At 40.1% G+C, this 16,366-nt stretch overlaps 1 protein-coding gene across 1 annotated transcript; it reads left to right on the top strand.

Moving 5' to 3' along the window:
• Window positions 1–4,196: 4,196 nt before the first annotated feature.
• LOC140708696 (keratin-associated protein 9-3-like) lies at window positions 4,197–5,887 on the top strand. The gene has a single exon (XM_073005314.1). It carries the CDS (start codon window positions 4,923–4,925, stop codon window positions 5,415–5,417), a length of 495 nt encoding a protein of 164 aa, XP_072861415.1. The 5' UTR covers window positions 4,197–4,922; the 3' UTR covers window positions 5,418–5,887.
• Window positions 5,888–16,366: the final 10,479 nt, after the last annotated feature.

Genomic DNA, 16,366 nt, shown 5'->3' with positions numbered 1-16,366 from the left:
CTTAAAGGGATATGAAGGACCTTTTCAAGGAGAACTACAAACCACTGCTCAAGGAAATAAAAGAGGACACAAACAAATGGAAAAACATTCCATGCTCATGGATAAGAAGAATCAATATTGTGAAAATGACCATACTGCCCAAAGTAATTTATACATTCAATACTATCCACATCAAGCTACCATTGACTTTCTTCACAGAATTAGAAAAAAACTACTTTAAATTTCATATGGAGCCAAAAAAGAGCCCGCATAGCTGAGACAATCCTCAGCAAAAAGAACAAAGCTGGAGGCATCATGCTATCTGTCTTCAAACTATACTACAAGGCTACAGTAGCCAAAACGCATGGTACTGGTACCAAAACAGATGTATAGACCAATGGAACAGAATAGAAACCTCAGAAATAACACCACACATCTACAACAATCTGATCTTTGACAAACCTCACAAAAACAAGCAATGGGGAAAGCCTTCCCTATTTAACAAACGATTTTGGGGAAACCGGCTAGCCATATGCAGAAAACTGAAAGTGGACCCCTTCCTTACACTTTATACAAAAATTAACTCAAAATGGATTAAAGACTTAAACATAAGACCTAAAACCATAAAAACCCTAGAAGAAAACCTAGGCAATACCATTGAGGACATAGGCATGGGCAAAACCCCTATCAAAAAGTGGGTGAAGGATATGAAGAGACACTTCTCAAAAGAAGACATTTAGCTAACAAATATATGAAAGAAAGCTCATCATCACTGGTCATTAGAGAAACGTAAATCAAAACCACAATGAGATACCATCTCACGCCGGTTAGAATGGCAATCATTAAAAAGTCAAGAAACAACAGATGCTGGAGAGGATGTGGAGAAATAGGAACACTTTTACACTGTTGGTGGGAGTGTAAATTAGTTCAACCATTGTGGAAGACAATGTGGCAATTCCTGAAGGATCTAGAACCAGAAATACCGTTTGCCCCAGCAATCCCATTACTGAGTGTATACCCAAATGATTATAAATTATTCTACTGTAAAGGCACATGCACACATATGTTTATTGCAGTACTGTTCACAATAGTAAAGACTTGGAACCAACACAAACACCCATCAATGATAGACTGGATAAAGAAAATGTGGCACATACACACCATGGAATACTACATAGCCATAAAAAGGATGAGTTCATGTCCTTTGCGGGGACATGGATGAAGCTGGAAATCATCATTCTCAGCAAACTCACACAGGAACAGAAAACCAAACACCGTATATTCTCACTCATAAGTGGGAGTTGAACAATGAGCACACATGGACACAGGGAGGGGAACATCATGCACTGGGGCCTGTGAGGGGGTGAGGGGCTAGGGGAGGGGTAGCATTAGGAGAAATACCTAATGTAGATGACAGGTTGATGGGTGCAGCAAACCACCATGGCACATGTATACCTATGTAACAAATTTGCACGTTCTTTGCATGTACCCCAGAACTTAAAGTATAATTTTTAAACAATAGGCCATATCAAATAGCCTAGATGTGTAGTAAGCTGTATGATCTAGGTTTAAGTACACTCTACAATGTTCGCACAATGATAAAATTACCTAATGGTTCATTTCTCAGAACATATCCCCATTGTTAAATGACACATAATAGGATTCACGTTTTGGTAAAAATTAAAAACAAAATTTAACCAAAAAAAGAGAGCAAAAAGGAAACATACAACACAACATGTGATAAAATATTTATAACATATCTATTCAATAAATGATAAACTCCTGATACATATATATCTTATACAAGTTTATAGACAATGATCTCCACATTATCTATCTATCTATCTATCTATCTATCTATCTATCTATCTATCTACCTATCTATCTATACACTAGCCAGGACATATATCCAAAATCTATAAAACACTAAGAAATTGACAACCACGAAGAAGTATGGGTAGAAGACTTGAACAGGCATCTTATGAAAAAGGAAAGAGCAACAACCAATGCCTAATAGACATTAGTCATCAAATAAATGCAAATCTAAAGCACAAATACATACCAGTACAATTCAGAAGGTTCACAATATTAGGGTCAAGCAGGAGTCACTACTGGTTGTAAAATGTTGAAACACTGCTTTTTTCTTTCTACTAATGCTGATTATACGTGTTTCCTATGACATGGCAATTTCACTCCTACATATATACCCAGAGAGAAGAATTTGAATACCCCATTCCCATTTAAGAAATATTCGTGTTTCAAATCCTTATCAGACTAGAATAAATTTGGCTAGCCTCAAAGCCATTCATTCTTTTTAAGATGGCTTTGCATAACTTTGCTCTTTTTCTTTTTGTGTAACTTTGAAGTTCCAAGGGCAATCTCTTATTTTTCTGTCCAAAGCCATCTCTCTGTAGGGCCTAAATAGTGATACTTCTTACATGTTAGTGTAAACTTTCACTTCATTCATTTCTGCCATAATATTTAAGAACCGATTATGATATTCTGTCATATACGTCTCCTTATAGTCTCAGGAAACTCAGTGTTTCCTTTGCACTCTCTTCAAAAATCTACATGTAAAACTCAGTGCAATAGGCCTGTTGTTAGAGAGCTGCATGGGCTCTCATGTTTTGTATGTTTATAGATTTTGGATATATGTTCACAGTGTTACATAGTGTTTTATAGATTTTGGATATATGTTTACAGTGTTACATAGTGTTTTATAGATTTTGGATATATGTTCTGACTAGTGTAGAGATAGATAGATAGATAGATCCACAAATCACACTTTCCCCCAGGTTCTCCTCAACGAATTTAACTGATACCTATATATCCTGATGTAATTTCCTCCTCCTATAATTTGAGTTGCAGATTAAAGACAACTCCTTACTCACGTTCTCTAGATTAATATAGTACTGTTGTAGAAATGACTAAGCATAGATTTCAGATAATTGGGCTAGACTTCATTGTTTCTGTCAAAGGAGATAAGAAAGACAACAATTGGGCTACAAGTATCTCCTGGGAGTTCCCCCCATGGGGTGTGTGTGTCAGAAAGGGACCCATGGGATAGTCTAGTCCCCCTGCTGAAGAGAACTGTTGACCCCAGCCCACACTCTGCAACAGAACTGCTAGAGTATCTCATGGGACATGAAATTGCCTCCAGAAAAACCAATACAGGGGGTCACATCAAGGTCCAATTGGGCACAGAAGGGTAGGAATTTTGCTGTATTCAGAATTTCTTTAGAGAAGGTAGAGGAAATAGAGTAAGAATGGGAGAATATATTTTTGGAATGCAATGATCGTAAGTATCCCAAACAAAATATAAATAAGCAAAATCCAGTAGCGTATGCATATGATCATAACCACATGAATTGTTTTCAAAAATACAAGACTGAGCTAACATTTGAATATTAATTAACTTTTTAAATAACACACTTTGGGAAGCCGAGGCAGGTAGATCACTTGAGGTCAGGAGTTGGCAATCTGCTGGCCAGTGTGGTGAAACCCTGTCTCTATTAAAAATACAAAAATTAACCAGGCATGGTGGTGTGTGCCCGTAGTCTCAGCTACTTGGGAGGCTGAGGCAAGAGAATCTCTTGAACCCGGGAGGTGGAGACTACAGTGAGCCGAGATTGCGCCGCTGCACTCCAGCCTGGGCGACAAAACAAGACTCTGTCTCAAAAAACATAAAATAAAATAACATTTACTGGAAAAGGTAGAATAATCATAACATTATTTCAGCTTATAAAGAAAAAGGATTTTGTAAATTTTAATACATTTTCAGTTTTCTACCTCTCAGAAAATAAGGAATAGAACAAGCCCTGTTGCTATGATGAAATGAATCTACAAAAAAGACAGAAAGCATGGTAATTAATTGTGAAATACTGAGAGTTCTCCTTTCTATCCGAAGAATAAAAAAAGATACACACTACACCATTCTATTAGACATTGTCCCGGTGGGCCTACGCCTGGACAAGGGCAAAAAAAAAAAAAAAAAAAAAAAAAAAAAAAAAAAAAGCAAGATTGAAAATACTCTTATAAAGTGGAGAAAACTATTACTATTTTTTATGAGTCATGACTGCACATGTACAATTTTCTGTCACACCAAAATAAAAAAACACACAAAATACAAAAAGTATTAGAATCAACAAGCTAGGACCAGAACTCAGCTTGATTTGCCCGAATCTAGAGCACTTATGTCGCACAGAGTCCCACATTCTCATGCTGGTAAACCTCTCAGTCACAGGCAAATCGGGATAAATGGCCACACCATCACAGAAACCATTTGATGCTTTCTGAATCCCAGTGGACTCCTTTTTCTACCCACCTGCTTTGGTGTAGCTCTGCATTTTGCAACACATTGTGCCAAACACCCTTTCCCCAGTGAGTTTAAGAGAACTGGAAGACACAGGGGGAGTAGGTTGTAGCGAGAAAGATGCTTGTTACTCTTGAATTAGACTTTTGTGCGTGAACAGGCTTGGGGCCGGGCATGGATTCAATGCATCACTGTGAATATATCAGCATCACGCGACTGCCCACAGACATTTCCCAGTCTACATACAGCCAACCATGAGGCTGGGCAGAGAGAACTATCTGCCTCCCGGATCACCAGGAACTATCACATGACCAGATGATGGTCAGAGCAGGAATGATGCTGATAATGAGACTGATTTCCTTTTATCTGAAACAAAGTTTTTATGAGTAATTCTTAATTAACAAACAGATTAAACACTTACTTTCAACAGATTCATAAGATTTCAGAAACAACTTCCCCTTTGACGATCACAAAGGGAGTATGAAAAACAATGTAAACAGCAACAAGGAAAAGTCCTGCTGATTGGTGGAAACTTTGGAGGCCAGGTGTATAAAAGGTCCAGATTGCAAGGGGTCATCAGATTCTGGGAAACTCACCTCTGAATAGAAACCCACCGTCCACCCCTGACACCATGACCCACTGTTGCTCCCCTTGCTGCCAGCCTACGTGCTGCCGGACCACCTGCTGCAGGACCACCTGCTGGAAGCCCACCTGTGTGACCACCTGCAGCAGCACACCCTGCTGCCAGCCCTCCTGCTGTGTGTCCAGCTGTTGCCAGCCTTGTTGCCGCCCAACTTGCTGTCAAAACACCTGCTGTAGGACCACCTGCTGCCAGCCCACCTGTGTGACCAGCTGCTGCCAGCCCACCTGCTGTGGGTCCAGCTGCTGTGGCCAAACCAGCTGTGGGTCCTGCTGTGGCCAGACCAGCTCCTGTGCACCTGTCTACTGCAGAAGAACCTGCTACCACCCTACATGTGTCTGCCTGCCTGGTTGCCTAAACCAGAGCTGTGGATCCAGCTGCTGCCAGCCCTGCTGCCGCCCAGCCTGCTGTGAGACCACCTGCTGCAGGACCACTTGCTTCCAGCCCACCTGTGTGTCCAGCTGCTGCCAGCCTTCTTGCTGCTGATCAGCTCCCAAGAGAACCACCGTCCTCACACAGCAACTTTCTGCTCAACTGACTGATCTTTTGGGGGACTAATTTACTTTGCTGCTGACAGCCACCATGCTCTCACCCAAATTTTTATGGATTATCTGCATGTTTAAAATCTTGGAATCTGCTAGACGGATGTCAGAATACTTCATCCTGTTTCTCTTTTTTCTTACCCCTTGTGGATCATGTGCCAGCTTCGTGTGCTCTCAATCTGGAGTCACGGTCTCAGCTGTGACTCTAAAGTCATGAGCTTCATTCTCTGCTTCTAAGGAATTTAGGCTTCTGCAACTGAGCAATAATCTTTGCAATCATATATTTGTTTTCAATATCCTCTTCATGGTTCTTCTATCCTTCTTTCTTCTTTTCATGATAACTGGGTTGTGTTCCTGGTAGCAGAGATTCTTAACTATATGTTTCTGAATAAACTCTGAACCATCTTCATCTCATATGGTGTTTTGTTTTATTTGAAAGCATTTCTGATATAGGATTTACATACGTATCACATACCATAATTATTATCCAATTTGATTCTCAAAACAGATGGTCATCTATTATTACCTTCATTTTTCACCTGAAAAAAATTTAATGTGTGATGTTATGTAGCTAATAAAGGACAGATTCTGATCCAAGCTGAGGTCCTCTCTTTCTGGCCAAGGACACTTACATTTAACTCTCAATATAGTAGAAATGACATTGGAAGTCAACACTAGCAAGACATGCACTTGAGTTTCTTTAACAATGAGAGGATTAATCACTTATATTTGCAGATAACATTTTTGTTCACACAAACTTCATTTCCAACTTAGTTTCCCACACCTCAGTGAGCAACAGCTGCATAATATGGCAGCAGGGACTGCAGTTAATGGCTGCCCTGAATGCAGAGATCTTTTTATCTCAGCCTCTGACCAGCCAATCATTCAATTCATCTGCAATGAAAAGATGCTTGAGAATTCATTATATCATCATGAGAGAGAGTCTCATCTGAAGTGACTCAATCTTAGTATCATGTAAATAAAATTCTTATATGGCCTCTGTCTCCTGAATACCTAATGACAAAGTAAATGAAACTAAGTTATTCCTTGTAAAATACAGACCATACCTTATGCCACGTTAAGACAATTTGTCCCCTAATCGAAATGTTATGAGGAAAATTAAGTAAGGAATTAAGCTGGGAATTGAGAAAGTATGCAATGGGTATGTAAGACTTGACACAATCCATAATCTCTGAACCAAGGAAGGGAATGAAATAACCTTCTGCATTTTGTAAGACCAATATGAGGCATCTAAAGAAACTGAAAACTCCCAGCACTTTGGGATGCCAAGGCAGGCAGATCACGAGGTCAGGAGATCGAGATCATCCTGGCTAACACGGTGAAACCTCGTCTCTACTAAAAAAAAACCCAAAAAATTAGCGGGGTGTGGTGGCAGGAGCCTGGAGTCCCAACTACTCGGGAGACTGAGACAGGAGAATGGTGTGAACCTGGGAGGCGGAGCTTGCAGTGAGCCGAGATGGTGCCACTGTACTCCAGCCTGGTTGACAGAGCGAGATTCTGTCTCAAAAGAAAAAAAAAGAAAGAAAAAAACAAGAAACTAAAAACTGTGTTTCCAGGGAAATCAGAAGAATGTAAGAAAGGAGCAAAGTAGAACTTGTGCATTCATAGAAGTCATGATAGACAGAAGCTGGTGCTTTTGGTCCTGAATTGATGCAAGTTAAGCACTCACTCATGGAAGGATTGATTGATATTGGCTCTGAGAGAAATATAAAGTTTGGGGACCTGGGTCACCTTCTTGGGACCTCCTACCACCATGGGAGTGGTGGAAATACCTCTGATGAGCTAGCAAAGTAGATTTCCATGACAGATGCCAACTTCTGAGACTGTGAATCTAGATGCTCTGAAGACTTAGCTAAGAGACAACAGCCGCTTACTGTGATCATTGTTCAGGGATGAAGTAACGGAGATGAAAACTAGGACATTCTCTTTGACCAGCATCAGTTATGAAAGATGAATCAGTTCAGCACATCTACTGTACAGTAATGTCACTATAGTTATAAACACTTTATCATATACCTGAAATTTGCCAAGAAGTTAGATCTTGAATGTTCACACCACAAAAATAAAAAGGAAATGGTAACTACATGGGCTAATACATATGTTATTCCCAATGAATATATATATTAGAGCTTTACCTTTCATACCTGAAATAGACACAATTTTTATTTGTTAATTACACCTCAATACAGCTAGAAAAAGTATTTAGTTGATTTAGTTAATTATTACAAAAATATTCTTCAACATTAAAATTAGAAATTTTCTGAACAAAAACACTAATTCTGGGCTGCCTACTATAGGATGGGTATTGGCTAAAGGCTTTGTGTACATTATTATTAATTCTTTTTTTTGGAGCGGGGAGCGGGATATAGTCTTGCTCTGTTGCCCAGGCTGGAGTGCAGTGGTGCGATCTCGGCTCACTGCAAGCTCTGCCTCCAGGGTTCACGCCATTCTCCTGCCTCAGCCTCCTGAGTACGTGGGACTACAGGCACCTGCCACCACGCCCAGCTAATTTTATGTATTTTTAGTACAGATGAGGTTTCACCGTGTAAGCCAGGATGATCTCGATCTCCTGATCTTGTGATCTGCCCACCTAGGCCTCCCAAAGTGCTTGGATTACAGGCGTGAGCCACCGCACCCAGCTATTACTAATTCTTTAACAAACTTTCAAAATAGATATTAACGTTCCCTTTGTAGAGATGAGAAAATCGAGGCTGAGAGAGTTAGTATATTGTCATAGATTAGTTTCTCCCAGAAGAGACAGACTATGAGGAAAATGTTCCAGTGAAACTAGTTTATTGGGAAGTGCAGATCACACTGGTAGGGACTGGGAAAGTGATACAGAAAACGGTACACTATTAAGTCAGTATCACAATGACTAACTAAAGCTTAAGTTAAGGGAAAACTATCAGAAATGATGAAAAAACACACAGCTAGAATTATTCTACTTCAGGAATGAGGAAGCTAGTCTTTATACATCAGCTCTCCAGAATCATTGGTTGTGTGTTTTTCTCTGTGTTGCCTTCACAGGTGACATGACTTCTTACAGCAGCAATACAGAGCCCTTAGGCACAGTGATGCAGAGTCTAACAGATGGAAATTAGTCCAAGCACACTACGATCTAATATATATGGATGCAGTCATGGAAACTTGTCTACGATCCACAATTAGCTCCACTCAAGTCAAATCTTTGCTACTTAAATGTGATGGACAGCCACAAGCTGTAGAAGAAGGAAGAAGAGGAGGTGAGAAAGAGGAGTAAGGGAAGGGACAGAAGATGAGTGGAGGGGGGAGAGAGAGAGAGAGAGAGAGAGGAGAGAGAGAGAGAGAGAGAGAGAGAGAGAGAGAGAGAGAGAGAGAGAGAGAGAGAGAGAGAGAGAGAGAGAGAGAGAGAGAGAGAGAGAGAGAGGAGAGAGAGAGAGAGAGAGAGAGAGAGAGAGAGAGAGAGAGAGAGAGAGAGAGAGAAGAGAAAGAAAGAAAGAAAGAAAGAAAGAAAGAAAGAAAGAAAGAAAGAAAGAAAGAAAGAAAAGGGAGGGAGGGAGAGAGAAAGGAAGGAGAGAGAAGAAGTAAAGGAAAAGAAAGGAGAGGAAGTAAGATATAAAATGAATACCAGTGAAATAGCAACACTTACTGCTGCTGTAATACAGTGCACCTGAGATTCACAATCTCCATTAATTACCACCAGTTCTATTCTCCTTTCATCCCTGGCCAGCACTTCTTGGTCTAGGTAACCACATGAAGAAGTAGCTCAGAACTTCCTTCCTGAAGGGTCTGAGCCTCTAGTTACTATACCATTGTCCACTGTGATTGCTCATTTGTGGTTATCATTGGGCATGGGACACTCTATGAGATTCGCCAGTGTTATGGGTTAATTTGTGTCCACCAAAATTCACACACAAGTAGAAGCATTTGAAATGTTACATGTTAAGAGAAAGTCATATTGGAAACAATTGGTCCTCTGATTAAATATGACTGATGTCTGCATAGAAAGGGGAAATTCAGAGGCAGCATGCGTATAGTAGAAAAATTATGTCAAACACACATGGAAATGATAGACATCAACAAGTCAAGGAGAGAGACCTGAAACAGACACTTTCCTCACAGCCTTCAGATGAAAACATTGCAAACACCTTAATTTTGGAACTGTGAAAAAATAAATTTAAGCCACTTGGTTTACAGTAATTTATCATGGCAGTGCTAGTAAGTTAATATACTTACTAAGTATCCTGAGCTATAAATACATTCTGCTATACTACATGGCTGAAGGATAATTACCCCTCACCAAATAGTAACTCCTTTCTCTGTCTGCTGCTCTGCTGACAGGAAGAGTCCAAAATGACTAGGTGATAATGATTCCTTTTGATTGTGACAAACAAATAGAGAAGCAAATACTATACTTTTTATTCACATGAAAACTTTAAAAAGCCAAAAGTTACCTACTGGATTACAACTTGATAGAGTGATTAGTTGTCTTTGAGAAAGAGTAAGAGGATATAATTGGGAGAGAATGGGATTAATTTCTATTTCCTAACCTGGTAATGGGGACATAGATGTATTTACAATATAATATTATATCAAGTTGGAAATTAATAATTTGCATTTTTCTCAAATGAATGGTATACCTAGAAAATGGTTTAAACATATTAGAACTCCATGATATATCAAGTATCATCTCAACTCATCTAATTCTTCATTTTAAAAAATGGAGAGAAGAGATGACGCTAACTGTGCTAGTAACTAGGTTTAAGGCTAGAGCCACAGCACATGCTGGTTGGGTCTGAATCTCAACCAGTTACGTGATAGAAAGTCCTACATTCTCATCCTGGTAATCACCACACTCACAGGTAAGTCAGAACGAATGGTCGCCCCAGGGGATAGATTGCTTTATGCTCTCTAAATCCCAGTGGAATTCTCTGCATCCACTTGCTCTCAATCTGCTCTGCCACATGGAATACACTCTGCCAGACACCCTCTTCCCAAGTGACATTCAAAGAACTGAAAGACACAGGTGGTGTGGGTTGCACAGAGAGATACCTATTAGTCTTCAATCAGAATTTGATGGGTGAATAGTCTTGGGCCCAGGAATGGATTCATTTTGTCACCATAAATTTATCTACATCATACTTGTCCCCACAGGCACTTCTCAGACCACATTCAGCCAACCGTGAGGCTGGGCAGAGAGAAGTACGTGAGTCTCCCATATTACCAGGACCTATCACATAACCAGAGGATTGTCAGAGCAGGAATGATGCCGATGATGAGAGGAGCTTCCTTCTATCTGAAACGAAGTTTCTATGAGTAATTCACAATTAAGAAACAGATTAAACCCTTACTTTCAACATATTCATAACTTTTAAGAAAGAACTTCCCCTTTGACAATCCCAAAAGGATTGTGGAAAACAATGTAAACAGCAACAAGGAAAAGTCCTGCTGATTGGTGGAAACTTTGGAGGCCAGGTGTATAAAAAGTCCAGATTGCAAGGGGTCATCAGATTCTGGGAAATTCACCTCTGAACAGAAGCCCACCCTCCACCCCTGACACCCATGACCAACTGTTGCTCCTCTTGCTGCCAGCCTACGTGCTGCAGGACCACCTGCTGCAGGACCACCTGCTGGAAGCCCACCTGTGTGACCACCTGCAGCAGCACACCCTGCTGCCAGCCCTCCTGCTGTGTGTCCAGCTGCTGCCAACCTTGCTGCCGCCCAACTTGCTGTCAAAACACCTGCTGCCAGCCCACCTGTGTGACCAGCTGCTGTCAGCCCACCTGTGTGACCAGCTGCTGTCAGCCTTCCTGCTGCAGCACACCCTGCTGCCAGCCCACCTGCTGTGGGTCCAGCTGCTGTGGCCAAACCAGCTGTGGGTCCAGCTGTGGCCAGACCAGCTCCTGTGCACCTGTCTACTGCAGAAGAACCTGCTACCACCCTACATGTGTCTGCCTGCCTGGTTGCCTAAACCAGAGCTGTGGATCCAGCTGCTGCCAGCCCTGCTGCCGCCCAGCCTGCTGTGAGACCACCTGCTGCAGGACCACTTGCTTCCAGCCCACCTGTGTGACCAACTGCTGCCAGCCTTCTTGCTGTTGATCAAGTCCCTAGAGAACCACCGTCCTCACACAACAACCTTCTGCTCAATTGACTTATCTTTTGGGGGACTAATTTACTTCGCTGCTAATAGCCACCATGCTCTCACCCAAATTTTTATGAATTATCTGCATGTTTAAAATCTTGGGAATCTGCTTGAGATAGGGCAGAATACTTCATCCTGATTCTCTTTTACCTTCCACCTTGTGGATCATGTGCCAGCTTCGTGTGTTCTCAATTTGGAGTCATGATCTCAGCTTTCACTCGAAAGTCAAGAGTTTCATTCTCTGCTTCTAAGGAATTTAGGTTTCTGCAACTGATCGATAAACTTTGCAATTATATTTTTTTTTTTCAATATCGTCCTCATGGTTCTTGTATCCTTTTTTCTTTTTTCATGATAACTTTGAGTTATGTCCCTGGTAGCAGAAATTCTTTGCTATGTTTCTGAATAAACTCTGAACCATCCTCATCTCATATGCTGTTTTGTTTTATTTGAAAATATTTCTGATATGGGATTTACACATATATCACATACCATAGCTATTATCCAATTTGATTCTCAAAACAGACGATCATCTGTTATTACCTTTTTTTTTTTTTGAGTTGAGAACAATTTAATGTGTGATGTTATGTAACTACTAAAGGGCAGATTCTGGTCCAAGGTGAGGTCCTCTCTTTCTGGCCGAGAGCACTTACATTTAACTCTCAGCATAGCGAAATGACATTGGAAGTCAGCATTAGCAAGACTTGCACTTAAGTTTATTTAACAGTGAGAGAAATAATCTCACATATTTGCAGATAACGTTTTTGTTAACACACACAAAAAATTACCAGCATAATTTCCCACACCTCAATGAGGAACAGGTGCATGATATGGCAGCAGGAACTGCATTTAAGGGCTGCCCTGAGTGCAGGGACTGTGTTTTCTCAGTCTCCAACCAGCCATTCATTCACTTTATCTGCAACAAAAAATGCTTGAGAATGTATTGTGGACTCATGAGAGGGAGACTCATCTGAAGAAACTTTTACTCAGTATCATGTAAATAAAATTTTTATGCAGCCTCGGTCTTCTGAAGACCTATTGATGAAGTAAATGAAAAGTTATTCCTTGTAAAATACAGACCATACATTATGCCACATTAAGACAATTTGTCCCCTGCTTCAAATGTTATGAGGAAAATTAGGAACAAAGCAGAGAGCTGAGAAACTACACACTGGGCGTGTACGACTTGGCACAATCCATAATCTCTGAGCCAAGGAGGGAATAAAACAACCTTCACATTTTGTGAGGCCAATATGAAGCATCTAAAGAAACGAAAAACTTTTGTTTCCAGGGAAATCAGAAGAAGGTAAGAAAGGAGCAAAGTAGAACTTGTGCCTTCATAGAAATCATGACAGACAGAGGTTGGTGCTTCGGGTCCTGAACTGATGTAAGATAAGCATTCACTCATGTAAGGATTGATTGATACTGGCTCTGAGAGAAATTGAAAAGTCGGGGACCTGGGTCACCTTCTTGGGGCCTCCTACCAGCATGGGAGTGGTGGAAATACCTCTGATGAGCTAACAATGTGGATTTCCATGACAGATGCCAACTTCTGAGACTGTGAATCTAGATGCTCTGAAGACTTGGCTAAGAGATAACGGCCACTTACTGTGATCATCGTTCAGGGGTGAAGTAAAGGAGACGAAAGCTAGGACATTCTCTTGACTAGCATCAGTTATGAAAGATGAGTAAGTTCAGCATGTCTAATGTACAGTAATGTGACTATAGCTAAAAACACGTTATCATATATCTGAAATTAACTGAGAAGGTAGATCTTAAATGTTCACACCACAAAAATAAAAAGGAAATGGTAACTACGTGACCTAATGAATATGCTATTCACAATGAATATATATGTCAGAGCATCACCTTGTATTCCTGAAATATATACAATTTTCATTTGTCAATTATACCTCAGCACAGCTAGAAAAAAATGTATTTAGTTGATCTAGTTAATTATTACAAAAATATTCTTATCTTCAACATTAAAATTAGGAATTTTCTGAACAAAACACTAATTCTGGGATGCCTGCTATATGATGGTATTGGCTAAGTGCTTTGTGTACATTACTATTAACTCTTTAACAAACTTTCAAAATAGGTATTAATGTTCCCCTTTGTAGAGATGAGAAATTTGAGGCTGAGAGAGTGAACGTATTGTCATAGATTAGTTTCTCATAGAAGAGACTCTGAAGAAAAGATTCCAGTGAAAGTAGTTTACTGGGAAGTGCAGATCACACTGGTAGGGAGTGGGGAAGTGACACAGAAAAGGGTTCACTATTAAGTCAGTATCACAGTCACCAACTGAAGCTTATGTTACAGGGAAAATTATCAGAAATGATGAAAAACACACAGCTAGAATTATCCTACTTCAGGAATGAGGAAGCTAGAGTCTTTATAAATCAGCTCTCCAGAATTGTTGGTTGAGTGTTTTCCTCTGTGTTGCATTCACAGGTGACATGACTTTCTACAGGTGCAATACAAGAGCCCTTAGGCACAGAGATGCAGACTCTGACAGATGGAAATTAATCCAAGCACACTAATATCCAAGATATATGGGTGCAGTCATGAAAACTTGTCTATGACCTACAATTAGCTCCACTCAAGTCAAATATTGCTACTTAAATACGATGGACAGCCACAAGCTCTAGAAGAAGGAAGAAGAGGAAGAGAGGAAGCGGAGGAAGGGAAGGGACAGAAGATGAGAGGAGGAGGAAAGATGAAAGAAAGAAAAACAGAACAACAGAGGGAAGGAAGGAAAATAAAAGAAGAAAGAAAAAAAGAAAAAAGAAAGAAAGAGGGAAGGAAAGAAAGGAAAGAGAAAGAAAGAAGGAAGGAAGGAAGGAAAGAAAGAAAGAAAGATAGAGAGAAAAAAAGAAAAAGAAAGAAAGAAGAAAGAAAGAAAGAAAGAAAGAAAGAGAAAGAAAGAAAGAAAGAAAGAAAGAAAGAAAGAAAGAAAGAAAGAAAGAAAGAAAGAAAGAAAGGAGAAAAGAAAAGAAAGAAAGAAGGAAGAAAGAGAGAAAGAAAGAAAAAGAGGAGGACGTTAGATGTAAAATGAAGGCCAATGAAATAAGTTACACTTACTGCTGCTGTAATACAGTGCACTTGAGATTCACAATCTCCATTAATTATTACCAGTTCTATTCTCCCTTCACCCCTGGACAGCATTCTTCTTGGTCTAGATAATTGCTGATAGAATAGCTCAGAACTTCCTTCCTGAAGGGTCTGAGCCTCTAGTTACTATACCACTGTCCCCTGTGATTGCTGTTCTTACTCATCTGTGGTTATCACTGGGCATGGACACACTATGAGATTCTGCAGTGTTATGGGTTAATTCATGTCCACCAAAATTCATATACAAATAGAATCATTTAAAATGTTATGTGAAAGACAAGTTCATATGGGAAACACTGAGGTCTCTGATTAAATATGACTAATATCTATACATGGGGAAATTCAGACAGTATGATATAGTAGAAAAATTATATGAAACACACATGGAAATGATAGACATCTGCAAGTTAAGGAGAAAGACTGGGAACAGATACTTCCCTCGCAGCCTTCAGATCAAAACAACATTACCAACACCTTAATTTCGGACTAATAGCCTTTGGGACTGTGAAAAAATAAATTTAAGCACTTGGTTTGCAGTAATTCATCATGGCAGTGTTAGTAAATCAATATACTAAGTAAATCTTCTGAGGTATAGATACATTCTCCTACACTATATGGCTTGAGGATAATTACCCGTCATCAAATAGTAACTCCTTTCTCTTGTCTGCTGCTCTGCTGACAGGAAGAAGCCAAAATAACTAGGTGACAAGGATTACTTTTCTTTATGACAAAGAAATAGAGAAGTAAATACTACACTTTTTACTCACATGAAAACTTTAAAAAGCCAAAAGTTACCTACTGGATTACAACTTGATAGAGTGATTAGCTGTCTTTGGGAATGAGTAAGAGGATATAATTAGGAGAGAATGGGATTAATTTCTATTTCCTAATCGGGTAATGGGGCCTTAAATATATTTACAATATAATACTATATCAAGTTGGAAATTAATACCTTGCATTCTTCTCAAATGAATGGTATACCTAGAAAATGTTTTAAACATGTTAGAACTCCACGATGAATCAGGTATCATCTCAGCTCATCTAATTGCTTCATTAAAAAGAAATATGTAGAGAGAAGAAAAGATGCTTACTTTGCTAGTCACTAGGTTTAAGGCTAGAAGCACAGCTCATACTCGTTGGCCTGAATTTCAACCAGTTATGTGATACAAAGTCCTCCATTATCATCCCGGTAATCACCACACTCACAGGCAAGTCAGAATGAATAGTCACGCTCAGGCATAGATTGCTCAATGCTGTCAAAATCCCAGTAGATTTCTCTGCATCCACCTGCTCTCGATCCGCTCTGCCACATGGAACACACTCTGCCAGACACCCTCTTCCCAAGTGATGTTCAAAGAACTGAAAGACACAGGTGGTGTGGGTGGCACAGAGAGATGCCTGTTAGTCTTGAGTCAGAATTTGTTGGGTGAGTAGTCTTGGGCCCAGGCATGGATTCCCTTTGTTACAGTAAGTAGATCAGCATCATGCTTCTCCCCACAGACACTTCCCAGGCCACATACAGACAACCATGAGGCGGGGAAGACGGAACTTCCTGAGCCTCCGGGATCACCAGGAACTATCACATCACCAGAGGACTGTCAGAGCAGGAATGATGCTGATGATGAGATGGGCTTCCTTTC

Source organism: Chlorocebus sabaeus, chromosome 16 (assembly GCF_047675955.1).
Source record: "Chlorocebus sabaeus isolate Y175 chromosome 16, mChlSab1.0.hap1, whole genome shotgun sequence".
NCBI lineage: Eukaryota > Metazoa > Chordata > Mammalia > Primates > Cercopithecidae > Chlorocebus > Chlorocebus sabaeus.
Note: the sequence above shows the minus strand (reverse complement) of the source record. Positions and strands in the feature narration are given on the sequence as shown.